The 19,599-nt window shown below is 35.4% G+C and overlaps 4 protein-coding genes across 4 annotated transcripts; all 4 read left to right on the top strand.

Moving 5' to 3' along the window:
• The first annotated feature begins 1,623 nt into the window (after positions 1-1,623).
• Positions 1,624-2,524, top strand: LOC132062535 (protein VACUOLELESS GAMETOPHYTES-like). The gene has a single exon (XM_059455085.1). It carries the CDS (start codon positions 1,693-1,695, stop codon positions 2,479-2,481), a length of 789 nt encoding a protein of 262 aa, XP_059311068.1. The 5' UTR covers positions 1,624-1,692; the 3' UTR covers positions 2,482-2,524.
• Positions 2,525-5,018: 2,494 nt separating this feature from the next.
• LOC132062536 (protein VACUOLELESS GAMETOPHYTES-like) lies at positions 5,019-5,942 on the top strand. The gene has a single exon (XM_059455086.1). It carries the CDS (start codon positions 5,077-5,079, stop codon positions 5,845-5,847), a length of 771 nt encoding a protein of 256 aa, XP_059311069.1. The 5' UTR covers positions 5,019-5,076; the 3' UTR covers positions 5,848-5,942.
• Positions 5,943-8,515: 2,573 nt separating this feature from the next.
• Positions 8,516-17,666, top strand: LOC132061941 (uncharacterized). The gene is made up of 3 exons (XM_059454615.1): positions 8,516-9,389; positions 11,913-12,629; positions 16,263-17,666. The coding sequence occupies exons 1-3, from the start codon at positions 8,621-8,623 to the stop codon at positions 17,507-17,509; spliced, it is 2,733 nt and encodes a 910-aa protein (XP_059310598.1). The 5' UTR covers positions 8,516-8,620; the 3' UTR covers positions 17,510-17,666.
• Positions 11,854-12,941, top strand: LOC132063444 (protein VACUOLELESS GAMETOPHYTES-like). Its single transcript, XM_059455986.1, has one exon. It carries the CDS (start codon positions 11,927-11,929, stop codon positions 12,677-12,679), a length of 753 nt encoding a protein of 250 aa, XP_059311969.1. The 5' UTR covers positions 11,854-11,926; the 3' UTR covers positions 12,680-12,941.
• Positions 17,667-19,599: the final 1,933 nt, after the last annotated feature.

Consider the following 19,599-nt stretch of genomic DNA (forward strand, 5'->3'; position numbering starts at 1 on the left):
TTATGTCAGCGTCTTTTTTAGTCCTTTAGATTTCCATTGAGCACATTAAATCAATCTTCAATTTTTATTAAACATACTAAGGAGTAATTGAAGTTAAAATATTTGCAGCAAACCTTCTAGCTCTCAGCTTTTAAGACTTCTTGTCATGAAATTTAAAATATTGGTGATCGAACTAGGTACTGAGGTCCAAATTACAATTACAAAATTGAATTAATGAGTTAATCGATTTGTTTGACTAAGTATTTACATAACAAAAAATTCCTAAAATGCACATAAAAATAATGGAAGGATACCTTGTGCGCAACATTTGAGATCACGACTAAAAATGCACTATCCGAATAACACAAGGGTTAAACGTGAATTTTGCTAAATAAAAAGATGAAACCAGAAAAAGCTACTTAAATGAATAAAGGGATTCGATGGGCGGAACGCAGAAAGAAGGAAACTTAAAACTAAAAAATCTCCTTTTTTTCATTAGTTTCTAATCTGTATACGATTTAAATAATGAATTCAAATGTCCTCCTCACTGCAAGTTAGTTTTCAACGTTGCGATAATCAAAACATGTCCAGAATAATGATACAGATTTGAACTGATCTAAATAAATTATTAATCAGCAGATTACATAATGAATGATTAAATACTAATTCCCCAGTTATCAATTTGCTGAAATTGCGGTGGATTTTACTTATTCCCTCCATGTAATTGAAAGTCGTTGATTGAACGCGAAATATTGAAAACTAAAGAAGAATTTTGATACATAAACTAAATATATGCAAAACACTAAAATTATTTTCTTTAAGTAAATCGTGGTGAAAGTTCCACTAATCTTTTCATTTTCTATCTCATTTTAAAAGAATGAACTTTTATGAGTTTAAATTATATACATCGGTAGTGTGAAGAAAATTTATGCCATCGAGTTATTTTTATATGTTATAGTAGGTAGCATCTGAAAAGTATCTTATTTCCAATCTTTCAACTTGTGGATATCGCTGCTAGCGGCGCATAGTATAAAAACATATTTTCAAGTATATAAGTTACACATATGAATATATACTAGCTAGCATAATCTTCAAGCTTTAACTTCTTAAAATGAAAATATTAAGAAAAATATAGTCCAAGTCAAAAAGCCAAGATGCTCGCCATATCATTAGCCGTTGGACAATGCGCTGAATCGGTCAATAGAGCTTGTTAAAAATAAACTTCTGCATGCCAATTGGACAAATGGTCGTCGGAGACAACTAACGAAAGAACAAAAACAATGAGAGCAAAGTCCAACCCCCATACATTCCCTAGTTATTACTTCCTGCGTCCAAAATTGCGTGGCAATTCTAGAGTCAAATTTTTTTAGTTTTGGAATCCGAACAAAGAATTTTATGTTTTGTAAAATAAAATTTACACGTATAAAGACTACCTAAAAAAACATTACTTATAAGTCACAATAACTCACAGTTCAAAATATTTAAAAGATGCCATTAAAAAAATTGCGATCAAAGAAACAGTTCGTTTGGTTAAATTGGCAATTCTGCACAAATTGCAGCGGAGGAGTAGTTACTACTATCATCGCTAAAGCTATAAATACAATTCCGTATTAGTGTAAATAACTGAACTTTTGCTCAATCTCCTCTCCGGTATATATATCCACTGCACAGCCCTCATAAATTGTACTATTATCTAACTGAATTACTTCGAAAATGGGAAGAAAGAAACGGCCAGATACGACGTCGTCTCAAAGTACGACGACATTGCCTCAAGAAACTCAAGTACACTTCAGCCACCCCCACATCTTGAAACTTGTCAATCCAACTGAAAGTGAAACTCTCACTTGCAATGCTTGTGAACAACAAAACACTAATAACAAACCTTTCTATGGCTGCAACGCCTGCCAATATTTCCTCCACGAAAACTGCCTCAACGCTCCGCGTTTTCTCGATCACTCATCTCATCCTTCCCACCCTTTAACCCTTCACCCGATGCCAACTTACCCGACTCGTTCCTATCTTTGCAACGCTTGTGGATCTGCTGGCAACGCATTCAGCTTTAGCTGTGCCCGTTGCCAGTTCGATATCCACGTGCAATGTGCGTCTTGTCCGAGCTCAATACTCGTTGACAAACACGCACATCAATTAGAGCTCATATTCGGTTCTCCTTACCAAGATAAGGACATCGAATATTTTTGTGATATCTGCGATGCAGTAATGAACAAGGACAACTGGTTGTACTATTGCGCTGATTGTGATTTCGGGGCGCACTTGCAGTGTGCTAGCCCTGAACTTGTTGTTTACCCAAGAAGCCAACCAATTATTCCAAATCCAAATCCAAATCCAATTCCAAATGCAAATTCAACACTAGAGATTTTAAATTCAGTTAATGAAGCTAATCAGCAGGTTTTTGAAGCTCAAGTTGCTACCCGGATGATGGCACAATTAGGACAAGATATGCTGGAGTCGGTCAGGCCAACACGAAGATATTATTACTACTGATCACTCTATATATCGTCATCATCATCTCTAATGCATGATGCATTTTTTTCCTTTTTTCCTTTTTTATTTTTTTTATTTACATATTTTCCGCAAAATAAATGCTTAATTTGCTGTTATGTTATTTCTTTTTTAATTACTTTCACTTTCAACTCTTGTATGTTTGCTATCGTTGATAGACATGTTTCTCCATCTTACGGTATTTATGTTTATCTATTACAACTATTTGACTTTCGTTTCTCATTTTCTTTTCTCCATATATATTTTGACTTGATTTCTTAGCGTTCGTCGCATGTAATATCATCTGAGACAATTAAATTTCATCGCACTACACGTCCATCTTAAAATAAGCATATTGAACAGAAGGTGTAAGTGGAACACATGGAAGATTAAATGTAAGAAAGTTACTTGAAATGGTTTGCTTATTTTCTTTGTCGACCCCCAGATGCACTAGCCCACATATGAGAAACCATGATGATTGAAGATGAAAGGAGAGGAGCATGTTAAATTTTTCCTGATAATTCGAATAAAATATAGGGCGACAAACGAAATTTTAGATTATAACGTAAAAAGGAACCAAAAAACAAAATAGGAGAATTTGAACTTCGGGCTCAGAATAATTACTTGAATTTCACACTTTACGTATGCACAGTTGGCAAAACAAGTTCACCCCTATTCACTGTTGACTTTTGCTCTTCGCAAGTTTACATTCCATCGTTCATTATCATAGTACTGCTGACTCTTAACTAATAGTACTTCATTTAGACATGTTATGATCTGAATTCATCTTCTGGATGTTGAAGTACTTTAATCATTGCAAGTTGCAACTAGCTTGCCACACATTTGAGTACAACTATTTAGATCGTATACTATATTAGACATTAGGTAAATTAAGTACTAGAAAGTCTATAAGTTTTGAGTCTTAGGATGGTTAACCCAAAGGATAGTGCGCATCATATCAACCATCCCTAGCTTCAAATATATATATATATACACGGAAAAAAGTTCAAAAATATCACTGCCTTTTATTGAAAAAAGTACCCCCTCCTTCTACATTTAGGTCTAAAAATACCCTTTCATCTACCTTTTAGGTCTAAAAATACCCTTAAGGTTTGTTTTTGGTTCAAATATACCCCTCAAACTAACAGGTCAAATTTAACTCTTTTAAAAAGTCACATGACATTTTGTAATTGGTCACACATTTTAATTTCAGAATAAGTAAAATTCACCCAATTTTTAACACCCAAACCCGTTGACCCATTTTAAAGTAAATGATAATAGTAATGACCCGTGCTAGTCGTGAATTCTTGCACAATTCGGGGGAGTTTTGTTCCACTTATAGCAGTTAATCAACCTAACAATTTCATGAAAGATGCTAGTGAAATAACTGTGGTGGAAAGCTCCATGCTAATAAGGAAGTCGGATGCATCTATCCGAAACAAATTTTCCACCAAGCTTTCCGGGCTCGTGCTACTGTTGCCAAAAGAACTATGATGTTCAGAAAATTTTCTTGTGCTGGATTTTTTAAGGAGGATTGGCTTATAAATATGCACCAATCGAGTATTCATAAGAACTCTCAGTATCTGGGATACTTGTAGCTTGTTGCAAGCATTTTTTTGTTAAATTTACTTTAAAACGGGTCAATGGGTTTGGGTGTTAAAAATTGGGTGAATTTTACTTATTCTGAAATTAAAATGTGTGACCAATTACAAAATGCCATGTGGCTTTTTAAAAGAGTTACATTTGACTTGTTAGTTTGAGGGGTATATTTGAGCCAAAAACAAACCTTAAGGGTATTTTAGACCTAAAAAGGTGGATGAAGCAGATTTTTAGACTGATGGAAGGAGGGTATTTATGAGCTTTTTTCAATAGGTTAGGGCTATATATGAGCCTTTTCCGATATATATATGTGTGTGTGTGTGAAATCCGATAGGGATAACATGCAACTTGAGAAGTACGGTTATACTAGCTAGTAATTATAAGATGAATGATCCAAGGATGAGAATTAAGCATACATATGATTGCTTGTCTGGCAATCAGTATTGAGATTTTGCAATAATCAGACTCTCCAATGTCCGATACAGATTAACACGTTTCTAAAAGAATTATTAGTCGGTCAGCAGACTCAGCACTACAAAATGAATGATGAAATGCCAACTTGGAAGAGCAAAAGGTCTAACAGTTGACAGTTAATCAAACTTCCACGAACCTCAATACATTGACTTGTGAATATAATCCTTCACAAATCACGCATTAACTTCAAAAACAAACAAGAAGGCAACGTTTAGTCAAAGTCAAAATATGAAGATGCTTGGCCCCATTTTAGTAGCCATTGGATAACAGCAAAGTCAGTCAATATGCGATGTTTAAATATAGCAATTGGCCAAATTGTCGTCGTGGACAACTTAGTATAGGAGAAAATAAAATGTGAAAGCAAAGTCGTCGAAGGAAACAACGTGGCCAAGTTAATTATCATGTATAGTTATATTAATATCTATAAAAATGTCACTTTATTTTGCACCAAGCTCTCCAGTATATATCCATTGCACACCCTTTATTGATTACATAAACAATAAAATTACAAGGAAAATTTAATCAATGGGAAGACAGAACCGGAGTACAAATGCGGCATCTCAAGGTAAACAACACTTCAGCCATCCCCATATTTTGAAACTTGTGAATCCAGCTGATCAAGCTAAAACACTCACTTGCAATGCCTGTGAACAACCTGATAACAATAGTAATAGGCCTTTCTACGGTTGCAACAGTTGTCAATATTTCCTTCACGAAAACTGCTTCAATGCTCCGCGTTTTCTTGTTCATTCATCTCATCCTTCCCACCCTTTAACCCTTCTCCAAATTCCGACTTACTCGAGTCGTTCCTATACATGCAAGGCTTGTGGCTCTGCTGGAAATGGGTTTTGCTTTAGTTGTGCTTGTTGTGAATTTGATATTCACTTGCAATGTGCGTCTTGTCCTAGCTCCATTCTTGTTGATAAACATCCGCATCAATTGGGGCTGCACTTCGGTTCTCCTTACGAAGATAAGAGTGTCGAATATGTTTGTGACATGTGCACTGTAATAATGAACAGGGACGAGTGGCTGTACTATTGTGCTGGCTGTGATTTCGGGTCACACTTAAAGTGTGCAATAAGTAGTCCTGAAGTCGGTGTTTTTCCAAAACAACAATGTCCAATTCCAAATCCCAGCCCAAGTCGAAATCCAAATGCAACATTGGAGATGATAAATGCAGCAAATGAAGCTCATGAACAGATTCTTGCAGCTCAAATTGGTGCTCAGATTGCGGCACGAGGAAGAGAGGCTTGTCTGGACTTGGTCGGGCCACCGCGAAGATACAGTTACTATTAACTGAATCGTGATTTACAAAAAAGTGTTAAATTTCACCTTGTGCCTTATATTGTGATGTTCGTGTTTAATTGCAAATAAATGCTTTTGGTGTGTTATTTTTCTTTCAGATACTCTCTTCAAAGTCAATTGTTATTCACTATCACAGAACAGTAAAAATTACTGAGTATCATATTAAATTGTTTATGATAATTCAAATAAAATATTATGTCAATAAATATAGATGGATCCATGATTTGAACTCTATAGGTTCCAGATGTCACTAAATCCACAAACCATTTGAGTTATTGGGCTTGAAATTTGTTGAGTTTTTCCCACATCAGTTGTCGGTTGAGATTTTGGTCTCGCTAATTATGTGGTCATGGACAACCCTTACCCTCCTAGCTAGCTATTGCAGCCATAAAAAAATGCCCTTAGCATCAGTTGAGGACCCAGCTGGATTTAAAGGTGCTCTTCTCTATAAACCTAACACTGATCACGAACTCATCGTAAAGGCAATATGACTTATAGTTCAATCAATTTTGGGTTAAAGAAAGGGCAAAGATAAAATGGAAAAGGCTCAAATATGCCATCAAACTATCATCATTTATGACATATTTTGGCCATTTATCGCCATCGAAAAATGGTATTGATGCCAATCAGTTTGGCTATTTATGTGCCCGTTACCAAAATGACTCATCCATGCCATTTTTCATTAACGAATTTCACAATACCAAATATGATACGTGCTCAACTAGATTATGGTTGTGGGTGGGTAGGGTGTCTGGTCGGATTTTTTTTTATTAATTTGGAATTTAAAATTGGGCTGCATTTAATTAAATGACGTAGACCTCTAATTGGAGGCCACGTGTCATATCTCGGATTATAAAGCCGGCGTTAATAAAAAAATGGCATGGGTGAGTCATTCTTGAAAACTAACACTGATGGCAAATGAACTCATTTCGATAAAGGCAAATGACTTATACTATTGACGATGACAATTTTGTATTTTTAAAGATATTTGGGCCTTTTCATAAAATATTGTCTTTAGATTATTTATCCTATCGCATACACAAAAAAACGTAGGATGAAAAATTAGTGATGTTAAGAAGAAAAATCGAACTCTGTCCCTGGAGCTAAAAATAATCTATGGTGCCAGATAACCCAAAGGTCGTCCTTTGTGTTCTTGAGTGCTCAACGCTCTATAGAACAAATTTTAAGAGTGTACTACATGCAATTATTTACCTTCAAGTTTTAGCTGAGGCGCTCATATATAGGCGTACATGTAAACAGAGGCGAATCTAGGATTTTTGAAACATGGGTTCACCTAGAATTTTTGAAATATGGGTTCACCACTAAAAAATAAAGGAAAAATTTATTAAGTGGGGCTTGAGCTCTAAACCTCTAAGTACATAATTCAACCTTCAACCAAGTGCACCACTTAGCATTTTTTGTAGCATGGTCGCCATTGCCTAATATAATAATTCTTTCATTATTTATCACCACATAATGATTCATATATTATTAATCATCGCTGCATAACAATCCCCTCTTTATTACCACATAGGAGTAAACAATATTCCCTGCATAACTAACATATGAACCAAACGACCCCGAAAGGAATTGCATCATTGGATGTGTAGAAGGGAGGAAATTAGAGAAAGGAGAGTGCTCGTTATAGCAACCATCCCTATTCCCTAGGCTCAAAAGTATTTATATATGGACTTTCCAATCCTTATTTCATTAATCTCTAATGTATATACATATGATCTAGTTAAAGAATCGGCACCCTGTTTAAGGGTCTCTAGCAAAAGGTGTAAAGAGGCGTTGGAGGAACTGTCTTTATATGAATTCAAGGTCTGCTGCTTATAGTTACCGTTAGTTGATTCAATGAAAGAGTAAAATATTTATGTGAAATCTTATAGGGAAGTGACATCTAACTTGAGAAGATCGGTAACACTAGCAAAAGGAACGATCAAAGGATTAGAATTAGGCAAACATATAACTTGTTCGTTTGGCAATGGCGATTTTTGTTTGGCAATATAACATGAACATCTAACTTGATTTTTGTTTGGCAATGGCAAGTTATACGGTAACAAGTTATAATCAATCAAAGGCAGACGTATAACTTGTTCGTTTGGCAAGTTAATTTTGAAATATTGGGATAATCAAACTCCAACGTTTAGAAGATGATTAATACAGATTAGAACAAAGTCTAAATGAATTATTAGCCAGCACTAGGATAATGAATTATCAAATGGCAACTTGCAAGGGCAAAAAGTCTTACAGTGGACTGTTATCGTAACATCCATGAATCTCAATGCAGTTGACTTCTCAAGATACTAATTTGCCGAAATGGGTGGATCTAATTTACAGTACATATTGCAGAACGACGACCACACCTAAAGCCAGATAGAGCTAAGTGAGAGAAGATATGAATGGGGAAATTAACTTCAGAAAACAAACAACAAAGCAATGTTTAGTCTAAGTCAAATTAAAAAGATGCTTGCCATATATTTTAGTAGCCATTGGGTAAGAGCGCTAAGTCAGTCAATATGCTTACAGATGTTTAAATATACTTTTGAATAGCAATTGGCCAAATTGGTCTTAATGCAAAGTCGTCTAAGGAAATAACGTGGCCATGTTATTAGGAGTAACTTATTAGCATACCTAAATTAGTATCTATAAATACAATTACAAATTAGTGTAATTCACTGAACTTGCTAGCTAGCTCTCCAATACATCTACTGTACTCCTTTATTGATAACTTATTTCAACAAAGTGACAAGGAAAATCAATGGGAAGACAGAATAATCAAAGTACTGCAGATGCAACATCTCAAGGTACGCAACACTTCAGCCATCCACACATTTTGAAACTTGTGAATCCATCTGATCAAGTTAAAACACTCACTTGCAATGCCTGTGAGCAACCAGACAACAATAAGCCTAATTTTCATGGCTGCAATAGATGCCAATATTTCCTCCACGAAAACTGCTTTAACGCTCCGCGTTTTCTTAATCATTCATCTCATCCTTCCCACCCTTTGACCCTGCACCAAATTCCGACTTACTCGAGTCGTTCCTATACTTGCAAGGCTTGCGGCTCTGCTGGAAATGGATTTTGCTTTAGCTGTGCTTGTTGTGAATTTGATATTCACTTGCAATGTGCATCTTGTCCAAGTTCGATACTTGTTACCAAACACCCACATCAATTGGCGCTCCACTTTGGCTCTCCTTACGAAGATAAGAATATGGCATATGTTTGTGATGTCTGCACTGTAATAATGAACAAGGACGATTGGTTGTACTATTGTGCTGGTTGTGATTTCGGGTCACACTTGAAGTGTGCAATTACTCCTGAAGTTGGTGCTTTCCCCAAACAGCAGCGTCCAGTTCCAACTTCAAATCCAAGTGCAAATTCAAATCCAAATCCAACAGGGGATACAATAAATGCAGTGAATGAAGCTCATGAACAGATCATCGCAGCTCAACTTCGTGCACAGATTGAGGCACGAGGAAGAGAGGCTGCTCTGGACTTATTCAGGCCATCAGGAAGAAGATACAGTTACATCTAACTGTATGTATTCATTATCATCAAAATGCATCCACTTTGAGACTTTCAGTTTTTATTGCAAAATAAATGCTTTATTGTTATGTCATTTCTGTTTCAAGTACTCTCTTTCAACTTTTTATGTGTGATCGTTGATGATCAAGTTTCTCCATTTTCGTTATAGTTCCTAATTCTCATGTTTATCGATTACCACGGTTTGATTTTCACATCATTTGTTCTTTTTGTTGGGGCAAAAATCAGTGCCTTGGTCAGATCAATGATATGACCATATCAGTCCTCTCGTTATTAGTAATTGAGATCCAAAAACAAAAACAAAAAGAAAATAAAAAATTTCATTGGATCGATTAATTAATATCATAGCTCAGTAACTAGCTAGTATCGATCCGCGATCATGTAGGAAAAGGATTATCAGAAGGGCGCAAAAACAATAAGTGATTCTTTAAAAACAGGCCTTGATCACTGGAAGAAAAAAATCTTTCCACGAGAAAGAATCTAATATCAACCAAAGTCCTAAACCTAAAAAAAACTTGCATTATACGGATGCATGCATAAAACATTGCAGAAGAAATTAAACACCAATACTCAGTCGGTTCAGAAGTATATAAATTTTCAAGATTACCAACATTTTAGTCCACCCCACGCTTCCTCTAGATTCTAATTTGGTACATTTTAGTTGAAATGAGATGGATATTAGGAGTAATTTAATAGGAACATCCAAATATAAAGACCAAAAGGTCAAACCAGCACTGTTTTTCACGCCTCAGGAAGAAGATGAGCTGGTGAGCGTTTGTAGAATGACTGATAGACAAATTCTCTCATGGCTGACCATTATTGGATGATATTCGAAGAGATTTCACTACCAGATTTCCATTGAAAAGCTCTGTCACAATGCAAAACACATATTCTTGGACTGCTCACACGAGGACGATTCAAGAGCTTCTATTTGAGGGATAAAGTTACAATCTGGGTATGCCTGTGTTATTGATGAGATGGAGTACAGATTTTAATCCGGATGAGGAAACTACTCTGATTCCAGTTAGGATTCAATTGTCGGGCCTGAAATGACATTATTACAATAATTGGGACGTGCTCATGAGGATCACTTCGCCTATAAGTACTCTCCTCACTAGCGATAAAGCTACGTCTGTCAAATCTAGGCCTAATTTTGCCAAAGTCAAGGTCGAGATTGACCTTGCTGTTCAGACAAAAAGATGTTTAGGTGGGTATTAAAGATCAAAATGAGAATGAGGGGGTTGGATTTTGGCAGCCCATTGAGTATGATTTTGTGCCAGAATACTTCTTCCTGTGTAAACACAAGGACATGCTGAGTTTGCCGAATCCATAATTTCTATTGTGCATCTGCCCTTGTCGACAAACAAAATTTTAGATTACAAAGTAAAAATGGGAACAAAAATAATAAGATTTGACTATGCGTAGAATAATAGGATTAATTTCACAATTTGACTATGCTTTAAGCCAAATTATTTCCCTTCTAAAAGCTCGCTCATCGCAACAGTGTTCCTAACGCGATTTTGGCGCAACAACTGAGAGTAGGACTAAAATGCACTAGCCCTATAACACAAGGGTTAAAAGTGCAGGTTTGCCAAAATAAAAGATCACGTCACCAGAAACACTAAAAGAATTAAGGGGAGACCAAAGCATAAAAATCAAGCAGACATATGACTGTTCGTCTGGCAAGTTAATTTTGAGACATTACAATAATCAACCTCCAACGTTCAGAAGATGATCAATATGGATTAGAACAAAATCTAAATGAATCAAGTATTAGTCAGCACTAGGATTATGAATGATGAAAATGCCAACTTGCAAGAGCAAAAAGTCTAACAGTGGACTGTTGACCACAATATAGTTGACTTTCCAAGTTACCAATTTGCCGAGATCGGTGGTATTTTGCAGTTTATATCACAGAGACGACCATCTATAAATCCAGACCGCACTTTTTCTTTTGGTTGGTTTTCTGGCTTTCCACCCAGTGTCTGGTATCTGCATTGGAGCTGGACTAAATTTGGATTTGCATCGGGAAGTCTCACATTGGGGGTAAACACTTCCAAATTGATGTCATAGCCATGGCTCGAACTCGAGACATCCGATTAAGGATAAAGGAAAGACTTAATACTTCACCACAACTCTCGTTGGTCATATAGACCTTATAAGCGACAAAAGAAAATGAATAAGGCAATTAACTTCAAAAAACCAACAACAAGCCAACGTTTAGGCTTGGTCAAAACAAAGATGCTCGCCATTATTTTAGTAGCCATTGGATAACAGCGCTAAGTCAGTCAATACTCTTACCAGATGTTTAAATACACTTTTGAATAGCAATTGGCCAAATTGTTGTTAATAAAGGGGGGAAAACGTGAATACAAAAGGAAACAACGTGGCCAAGTTATTAGGAGTAACTTATTATCATACCTAAATTAGCATCTATAAATAGAATTACAAATTAGTGGTAATTCACTGAACTTGTACTCTGATTACTGATTTCAACAAATTAGTTACAAGGAAATCAATGGGAAGACAGAATCAGACTACAAATGGGACATGTCAAGGTAAACAACACTTTAGCCATCCCCACATCTTGAAACTAATTGTGAATAATCCAGCTGAAACACTCACTTGCAACGCTTGTGAGCAACCAAACATTACTAATAAGCCTAATTTCTATGGCTGCAATAGTTGTCAATATTTCCTCCACGAAAACTGCCTCAACGCTCCTCGTTTTCTCAATCATTCTTCTCATCCTTTTCACCACTTGACCCTTCTCCCAGTTCCTGCTTACTCAAGTGGTTCCTATACTTGCAACGCTTGTGGCTCTGCTGGAAACGGATTTTGCTTTAACTGTGCTTGTTGTGAATTTGATATCCACTTGCAGTGCGCATCTTGTCCAAGCTCGATACTTGTTGACAAACACCCACATCAATTGGGGCTCCACTTCGGTTCTCCTTACGAAGATAAGAGTATCATATACAATTGTGATATGTGCAATGTGATAATGAACAAGAACGATTGGCTGTACTATTGCGTTGGTTGTGATTTCGGGTCACACTTGCACTGTGCAATAATTATTCCTGAAGTTGGTGTTTTCCCCAAACAACAGTGTCCAATTCCAAATCCAAGTCCAAATCCAAATCCAAATCGAAATACAAATGCAACATTGGAAATGATAAATGCAGCAAATGAAGCTCATGAACAGATTATTGCAGCTCAAATTCGTTATCAGATTGAGGCACGAGGAAGAGAGGCCGCGCTGGATTTAATCTGACCATCAGGATCAAGAAGATACAGTTATATCTAACTGTATTCATGATCATCAAAATGCATCTGCTTTGAGACGTTCAGTTTTTATTGCAAAATAAATGTTTTTTTGTTACTATGTTATTTCTCTTTCAAGTACCCTCTTTCAACTTTCTATTTGTGATCTTGATGATCAAGTTTCTCTATGGTTCCTATGTTTCGAGTCCAACTGTTTGATTTTCGCATTTTTTGTGTTTTTCATTGGATCGAAAATCAGTGTCTTTGTCAGATCAATGATATGACCATATCAGTTCTCACGTTATTAGTAAATGAGATCAAAAAACAAAACAAAATTTCAGAACTTTCATTAGATTTAATATCAAAGCTATAGCCCCAATCACTAGCATCGATATCTCATCAATCATCATGTATATGACGGAATATATAGAAGGGCTCAAATGCAATCAATGAACCTTTAATAACAAGCCTTGATCACTCGAAGAAAATTAATTTATTTCCATTAGGAAGAATCTAATATCGACCAAAGTCCTTAACGTAAAAAATCGTGCATTATACGGGCGCTTGCATAAAACATTGCAGAAGAAATTAAACACCAATATTCAGTCGGAAGCATATGGAATTCAAGATTACCAACATTTTAGTCAATCCCAAATTTCCTCCCGATTCTAATTTTACACATTTCAGCACAAATTGATACTATGATGTCATGCCATAATTAGTTCAAGTGCGATGGATATAAGGTGAAATTTGAATAAAGAGATCAAAAGAGTTATAGATTTATAATGGTTTAAAACTTTAAATACACATTCATGTAATAATTTAACCATAGTTACATAATGGTTACTCGTATATCAAGTTAGAATACGTACTAATTACTGACTTTACTTTTCCTTGTTGATCAGTGATCAAAATAAGCTAAAAGAGTTGTGAAAAGTTAGGGATTCTTTTATAGGTTCCAACTCTTGCATCATAAATAACAATGAAGAAATATATACGATTACAATTAAGGGGTACATTTCCATCATATACGCCTTTGAGTTAAGGCTTAAACCTTTTACCCACATTAATCATTGTTCAAACCTATAATATATAGATCACCCTAGTTCAAAGGTGGAGTTTGTATATATCATGTATTTATCCGTTTCTAGACAAGCAAAACTAAAATTGTAGCCTACAAGAATGATCAGGTGAATCTAACATTTTAGTGTTGACACTATCACAATGCTAAATCATTTGCATATAAAGGCTATGATAACTACGCTAAGCTTGCATGTAAATTATCTTTACTTATATAATTTAGGGGCAATTTTCATGCTTAATATTAAAAAAAAAACTACGCTAAGATTTTTCAAAACAAAACTGAAATAACAACATGTAAACTGAATTTTTGATATTAACCAAAATGATAACTTATTCCCCTGAAGAGGCTACTAATATTACGCTAAAGTTAACTTTAAATATATCGACTAATTTTGAAAAAGATAATCTAACAGTGCTTCTTGAACATCGAAAATATATGAAGATATTAAACCTATAGTAAGACGAGGTCAAGTCTTTCTCCATTTCAATCTCTCTCTAATTAGTGATTTAAGACATAGTCAAGTCCTCTCCCTCTATAACTCTCTCTCCTAAATAAATAAGTGATTCAGCATATTAGTTCTTGATTGATGAAAAGCTTATAGCAAGTTGCAAATCAAAGTCGAACCAGCCCATGTTACCCCATTCACAATATTAAAGGACTTGCAAAAGATTTGGCAAAAGTATTAGTCAACTCCAAAATTCTTTACAATCATATAGTAAAAAATACCATCGGCTGGGTACCCGTTGCTCTTTTCTTTTATTTTCCAATTTTTGGATTTCAAAGTCAAAGCAGCCATGTTTTCCAATATTCGGATGACAAAGTCAATGAGAATAATTGAGATCTTTATAAACTCCTTATATGTCACGTGGAAAGCCTATTGTACTTGTAACAACTAGCTTACACTTTGATTTGATAGACTAAATGGAGAACCACGTTGCAATGCTAAACACTGTGCTCCATGTCGTTACCAGATAAAGGTAATTATACTTTTATCTCTTAAACTTATCTTATTTTTTCATTTAGACACCTAAATTATACCTTGTTCTTATTAAACACTTAACTTAATAAAAAATGTCTCAATCAGATGCAAGCTGCTGACATGTCACAATGAATGTAATTCACCTCCTTTGAGAGCGTGAAGTGTGTATGATTTTTCTTTACAATTTTCTCTCTTGCATACACTATTCCACTACCGTCTCCTTGCCCATCTCTACCATTTTAAACCACTAAAAAGGTCACCGTCCGGCAACCATGGAGACGACTGCCCAACTTCACCATTACTATTTTCTATTCAGTATGTATCAAATAAATATTTTTTAAAAAAAAAGTGAAAAAGGCAAAAGCAGCAAAATTTAATTTGCAAATAAGTTTGAACTGGGTAAGCCACGTATGTCCGATTTTAGCACATTTTCATTTTCCAGCCTAATGGAAACTTGAAAAAGTTAGATACACTAAATTCCAACTTTCTAGGAAGATCAACAACCAATTGGAGAATTCAAACAAAAACTTATTTTGTTAATTGGGATCTCAAAACCAATTCTTCTTCAAGGTTGGTCTATGCTCCTGTGATTTGATAATTGGGTCTTCTGAAACTGCCCGAACTTCCGTAAATATAAAAAATGGGTACGAAGTCATATTTGAGGGTTTGTACCTCCTGGTGAAGAAGAGCCACATTCTCTTTCTTTTCTTTTTTTTCTTTTTTTTTTTAATTTTTTGCTGACATGCCTTTTTCTAATTGGTCTCTCTCCATGTCATCTGCATGTACACGCGTTCAGATTTTAAGGTTGGCTCTTTTTTAGGGGTTTAATTAATAGGTAGTTAGGTACAGTTTCTAACAACATAAAGTCTCCAATAGGAAAAATCTAAATGAAAAAATGAGACAAGTTTAAGGAAACTGATATGCATGGATGAAGGCTAACGTCAGCCTACTTTTATATGTGTGTCATCTCTTCATCATCTAAAAGTCAGAAGTTGACATCCAGAAGAAGAAATACTAAGTAAACTTGAGGAATAAATTCACATTATTCATTTTCAAGAAATCTATCACCAAGAATATTGGTTTGATTCTAACCTTAGGAACCAATTTGAATTTGAATATTGACGAGTAGGTGGTTTTTAACGTTAGGCATTTTGTGAGGAAGTTGGTGGCATATCATGAATTAGGTCGGGGTGGCTGGTGGTTTCAGGATCCCATATTTACTCGTATAAGACTCTGCCGCTGCCACTGGCTACTTCCTCGTCATTTATTTTCTTTCCAATAGTTGGATAAACAAAGTCGAACAAGCACATCATGTTACCTAAGGTGGTGGTTGAAAATTTCCAAAATGAGAATTCTCTTCAGATTCTCTAAAACTCAGAGGCTGATCACTTCCAGAATAAGAAATTCTAAGTAAACTTAATGGTGGAGCACTAAATTCACATAATTCAATTTCAATAAGTCCATATAAACCATGTCTATATCCCCCAAGAGAAATCACACATTGAGAACTTATTGACTAAGCAAATTGAGACATGAAATATCAGCATAACCAACATTTCAGCCACCATCATATTTTGAAAAAACTTGTTCTTGATGACAGTGAGGAACTGCAATGCCAAGCCTGCGAGCAACCCATATTTAAGCCCATTCATGGCTGCATCTCTTGCAATTTCTACCTCCATGACAATTGCCTCAACGCGCCCCGTTCTCTAGTGCACCCTTCTCACCATTCTCACCCTTTAACCCTTCTTCCAACTCCCACTTATTCGAGCCGATCTTTTACTTGTAATGCCTGTGGATCTGAAGGAAGATCATGTAGCTTAAGCTGTGCTCATTGCGAGTTTGATTTGCACGTGCAATGTGCCCTTTTGCCTCAAACTGTCTTACTTGGCCAACATGACCAACATGAACTCAAACTTATATTTGATTCCCCTTTTGATCATGAGGACAAAAGCACCATTTTTGTTTGTGATCTGTGTCATGGCAAGACAGAACCGAATTATTGGTTGTATTATTGTGCTGAATGTGATTTTGGAACACATGTCGAATGTGGCATTTCCAAATATGTGAACAAACCAAAAGAAAAAGCGGTGATCATAGAACCAAAGGAAGAACCGGTCATTAGCATACCAACAAAAAGTTCAGTCAGGAAAACAGAGAAAAAATCAGCCAAGAATCCTAAAGAAAATCCCAAAATGAGGCCAGTAACAGAAAATTCAGCAGATACACCAGAAGAAAATAAAGAAGGAGAAGAAAATGCAGTGATCATGAAACCAAAGGAAGAACCAAACAATGAACCAGTCACTAGTACACCAAGAAAAGGTCGAGTTAGGAAACCAGAGAAAAAATCAGCAAAGAATCCCAAAATGAAGACAGTATCACGAGATGAAAAACTTGCAGAAAGTTCAGCAGACAAATCACCAGAAGAATATGAAGAAGGAGAAGAAAATGCAGGGATCCTGAAACCAAAGGAAAAACCAATCAAGACAACAATTAATGAACAAGTAATTAGTGCACCAACAAAGAGTCCAGTTAGGAAAACAAAGAAAAAACCAGCCCAGAATCCCAAAATGAAGCCAGTATCTGAATTGGTGCCAGACGAAAACTCAGCAGACAAATTACCAGAAGAAGGAGAAGAAGAGGAATCGTCAGAAATATCAAATTATGAAGCACAGCGCAGATTGAAGGAAGAACATATGGAACACATGCTCATGCTTCAAGCTCTGGATAATGCTGCAAGCTACATTGGCCCCTCACGGGATTATTACTATTATTAATGAAGATGAACGTTCAGTAATCATGCCAAAACAGGATTTCCCTTTGTTCGAATATTGGAATTACATGTTGCTTTGTATTGAATATTGGAATTATATGTTGTTTTGTAGTGTTATTTCCTCTGTTTGAATGGTGTTATGTTTGTTATCATTCAGTATAGAACTCTTTTCAATATTGCTGCGAGCTGTTATATCACTATCTACGGAGTCATGATTTTTTTCTATCCTGATAGATCATAGATGTTACTGAGTAATAAATTTGACCGTCAGATCATAGATGTTACTGAGTAATAAATTTGACCGTCAGAAAAATGAGAGGGAAGAGATCAAACACAAAGATGTCATCTTTTTGCTTTTCTTTATTCTTTTTTAACAACTTATAATATGGTTATTTCTTCTAAATCAGATAATTAAGGCTGTTGGAAGGTTTGACTACTCTCCTCCCGGCCCCAAAGAAAAAATATTGACATATACAAAGTATTAATATATATCATCAACTTTCTCTGTCTTTATATTTCATATTCAGCTCACAAATTTAGCCATATTCTACTTCAACCCAATATTGATCAAGCTGGCTAACAAAGCGTAAAATAGACCAGAAGCATAAAAGTGGATGATCACATAGAATGTACAAATATTCTTTCAAAATTGAAAATAAAAAATAACACAGCAGGCAAAGGGATAAATGATAAAGGGAAGCTTCCTTTACTAGCTGTGATGAGAGTCTCATCATTTCCCTCATCATGAGACTCAAAACAATAAGCGAGTTGTCTTCTATTCTAAATGGAAATATCCACACATAGATTAATTTAATATATTAATTTGATTTATATATTAATTTTTAACTAAAGACAAGTTCTATATATTCGGCTGTTTGGAGAACACAATATTTAGACTTTAATACACCGTCTTAATATTCAAGTACCAAGAAACAAATCATCATACAGAAATTATTTACTCCTTTCGTCCCAAATTATGTGATATAGTTTGACACAACATGGACTTTAAGAAAGAAAGACTTTTGAAACTCGTGGTCTAAAACAAGTCATAGATATTTGTGTGGCTGTAAATCATTTAATTAGGTTAAAAGGGGAAGTTTCAAGTTAAATTATTTCTAAATATAGAAATGTATCATTCTTTTTGGAATAGATTAAAAAGGAAAGTGTATCACATAAATTGGGAGAGAGGGAGTGTATTTATATGGTATTTATATGTGTATTCATATTCTAAACATTTGTAGAGCTTTATCTACGTTTAATAATGGGCAAATGATCAAATTTACCCTCCAAGTATGGTTTATAATTTAAATTTGTCCTCCGTCAAAGTTTGGGATCAAATTTGCCCTCCCCGTTAGGATGCTTGATAAATTTGCCCTTATATGGATGAAAGTATGATTTCGACCCCACAAAACAAAAAAATTAGCCATGTCAGTTCCACGTAAGCGTCCAACCCTAATTATTTTAACCCGTAACTCGTAACCCGTTTCCCAATTATAAGCTCCCACGTAAGCTCTCTGATCGGGATTTTTTTTTTTTTTTTTTTTTAACGATGTATACGAATTGTCAGAGACACCCTATGGCACACAGGTATGATATTCTAGTTGCACACTGCTACCATGGATATTTCAGGCAAGATACATACTGGATACGAATGGGATGAGGTATTTATTGTTTCATTTTTGGGAAGAGCTTCATGATTTTCAGATTCAAATATCATCCTAAAATTGGTATTCGGTGGACAAATTTAAGGTCACAATGCAATTGTGAGAATAAATAACAGTGAGGCTTAATTCAAATAAGAAAATCCAGGACTCAAATTAAACCAATACTTCTTGGGCAAATCTTAAAGGGCTGCTAGCAGTTCGTGAAAGGGGTTTCTGGTTGAAAACTCACTTATATCAGGTAAATTGGAACTTCAATTGCCCTTCTTATGAATAAGAAAAGGAAGATTTGTGAACATGAAATGCCAAATTTTCTTCGAAAGATGTGCTTGCAATCTATCCTCGTGGTTAAGCACATTGCTTCATTGTCTTCTCTTCCAAACAATCATCTTTAGCAGAGAGCTTACGTGGGAGCTTGCGAGTTAAAATAATT

Source organism: Lycium ferocissimum, chromosome 7 (assembly GCF_029784015.1).
Source record: "Lycium ferocissimum isolate CSIRO_LF1 chromosome 7, AGI_CSIRO_Lferr_CH_V1, whole genome shotgun sequence".
Lineage (NCBI taxonomy): Eukaryota > Viridiplantae > Streptophyta > Magnoliopsida > Solanales > Solanaceae > Lycium > Lycium ferocissimum.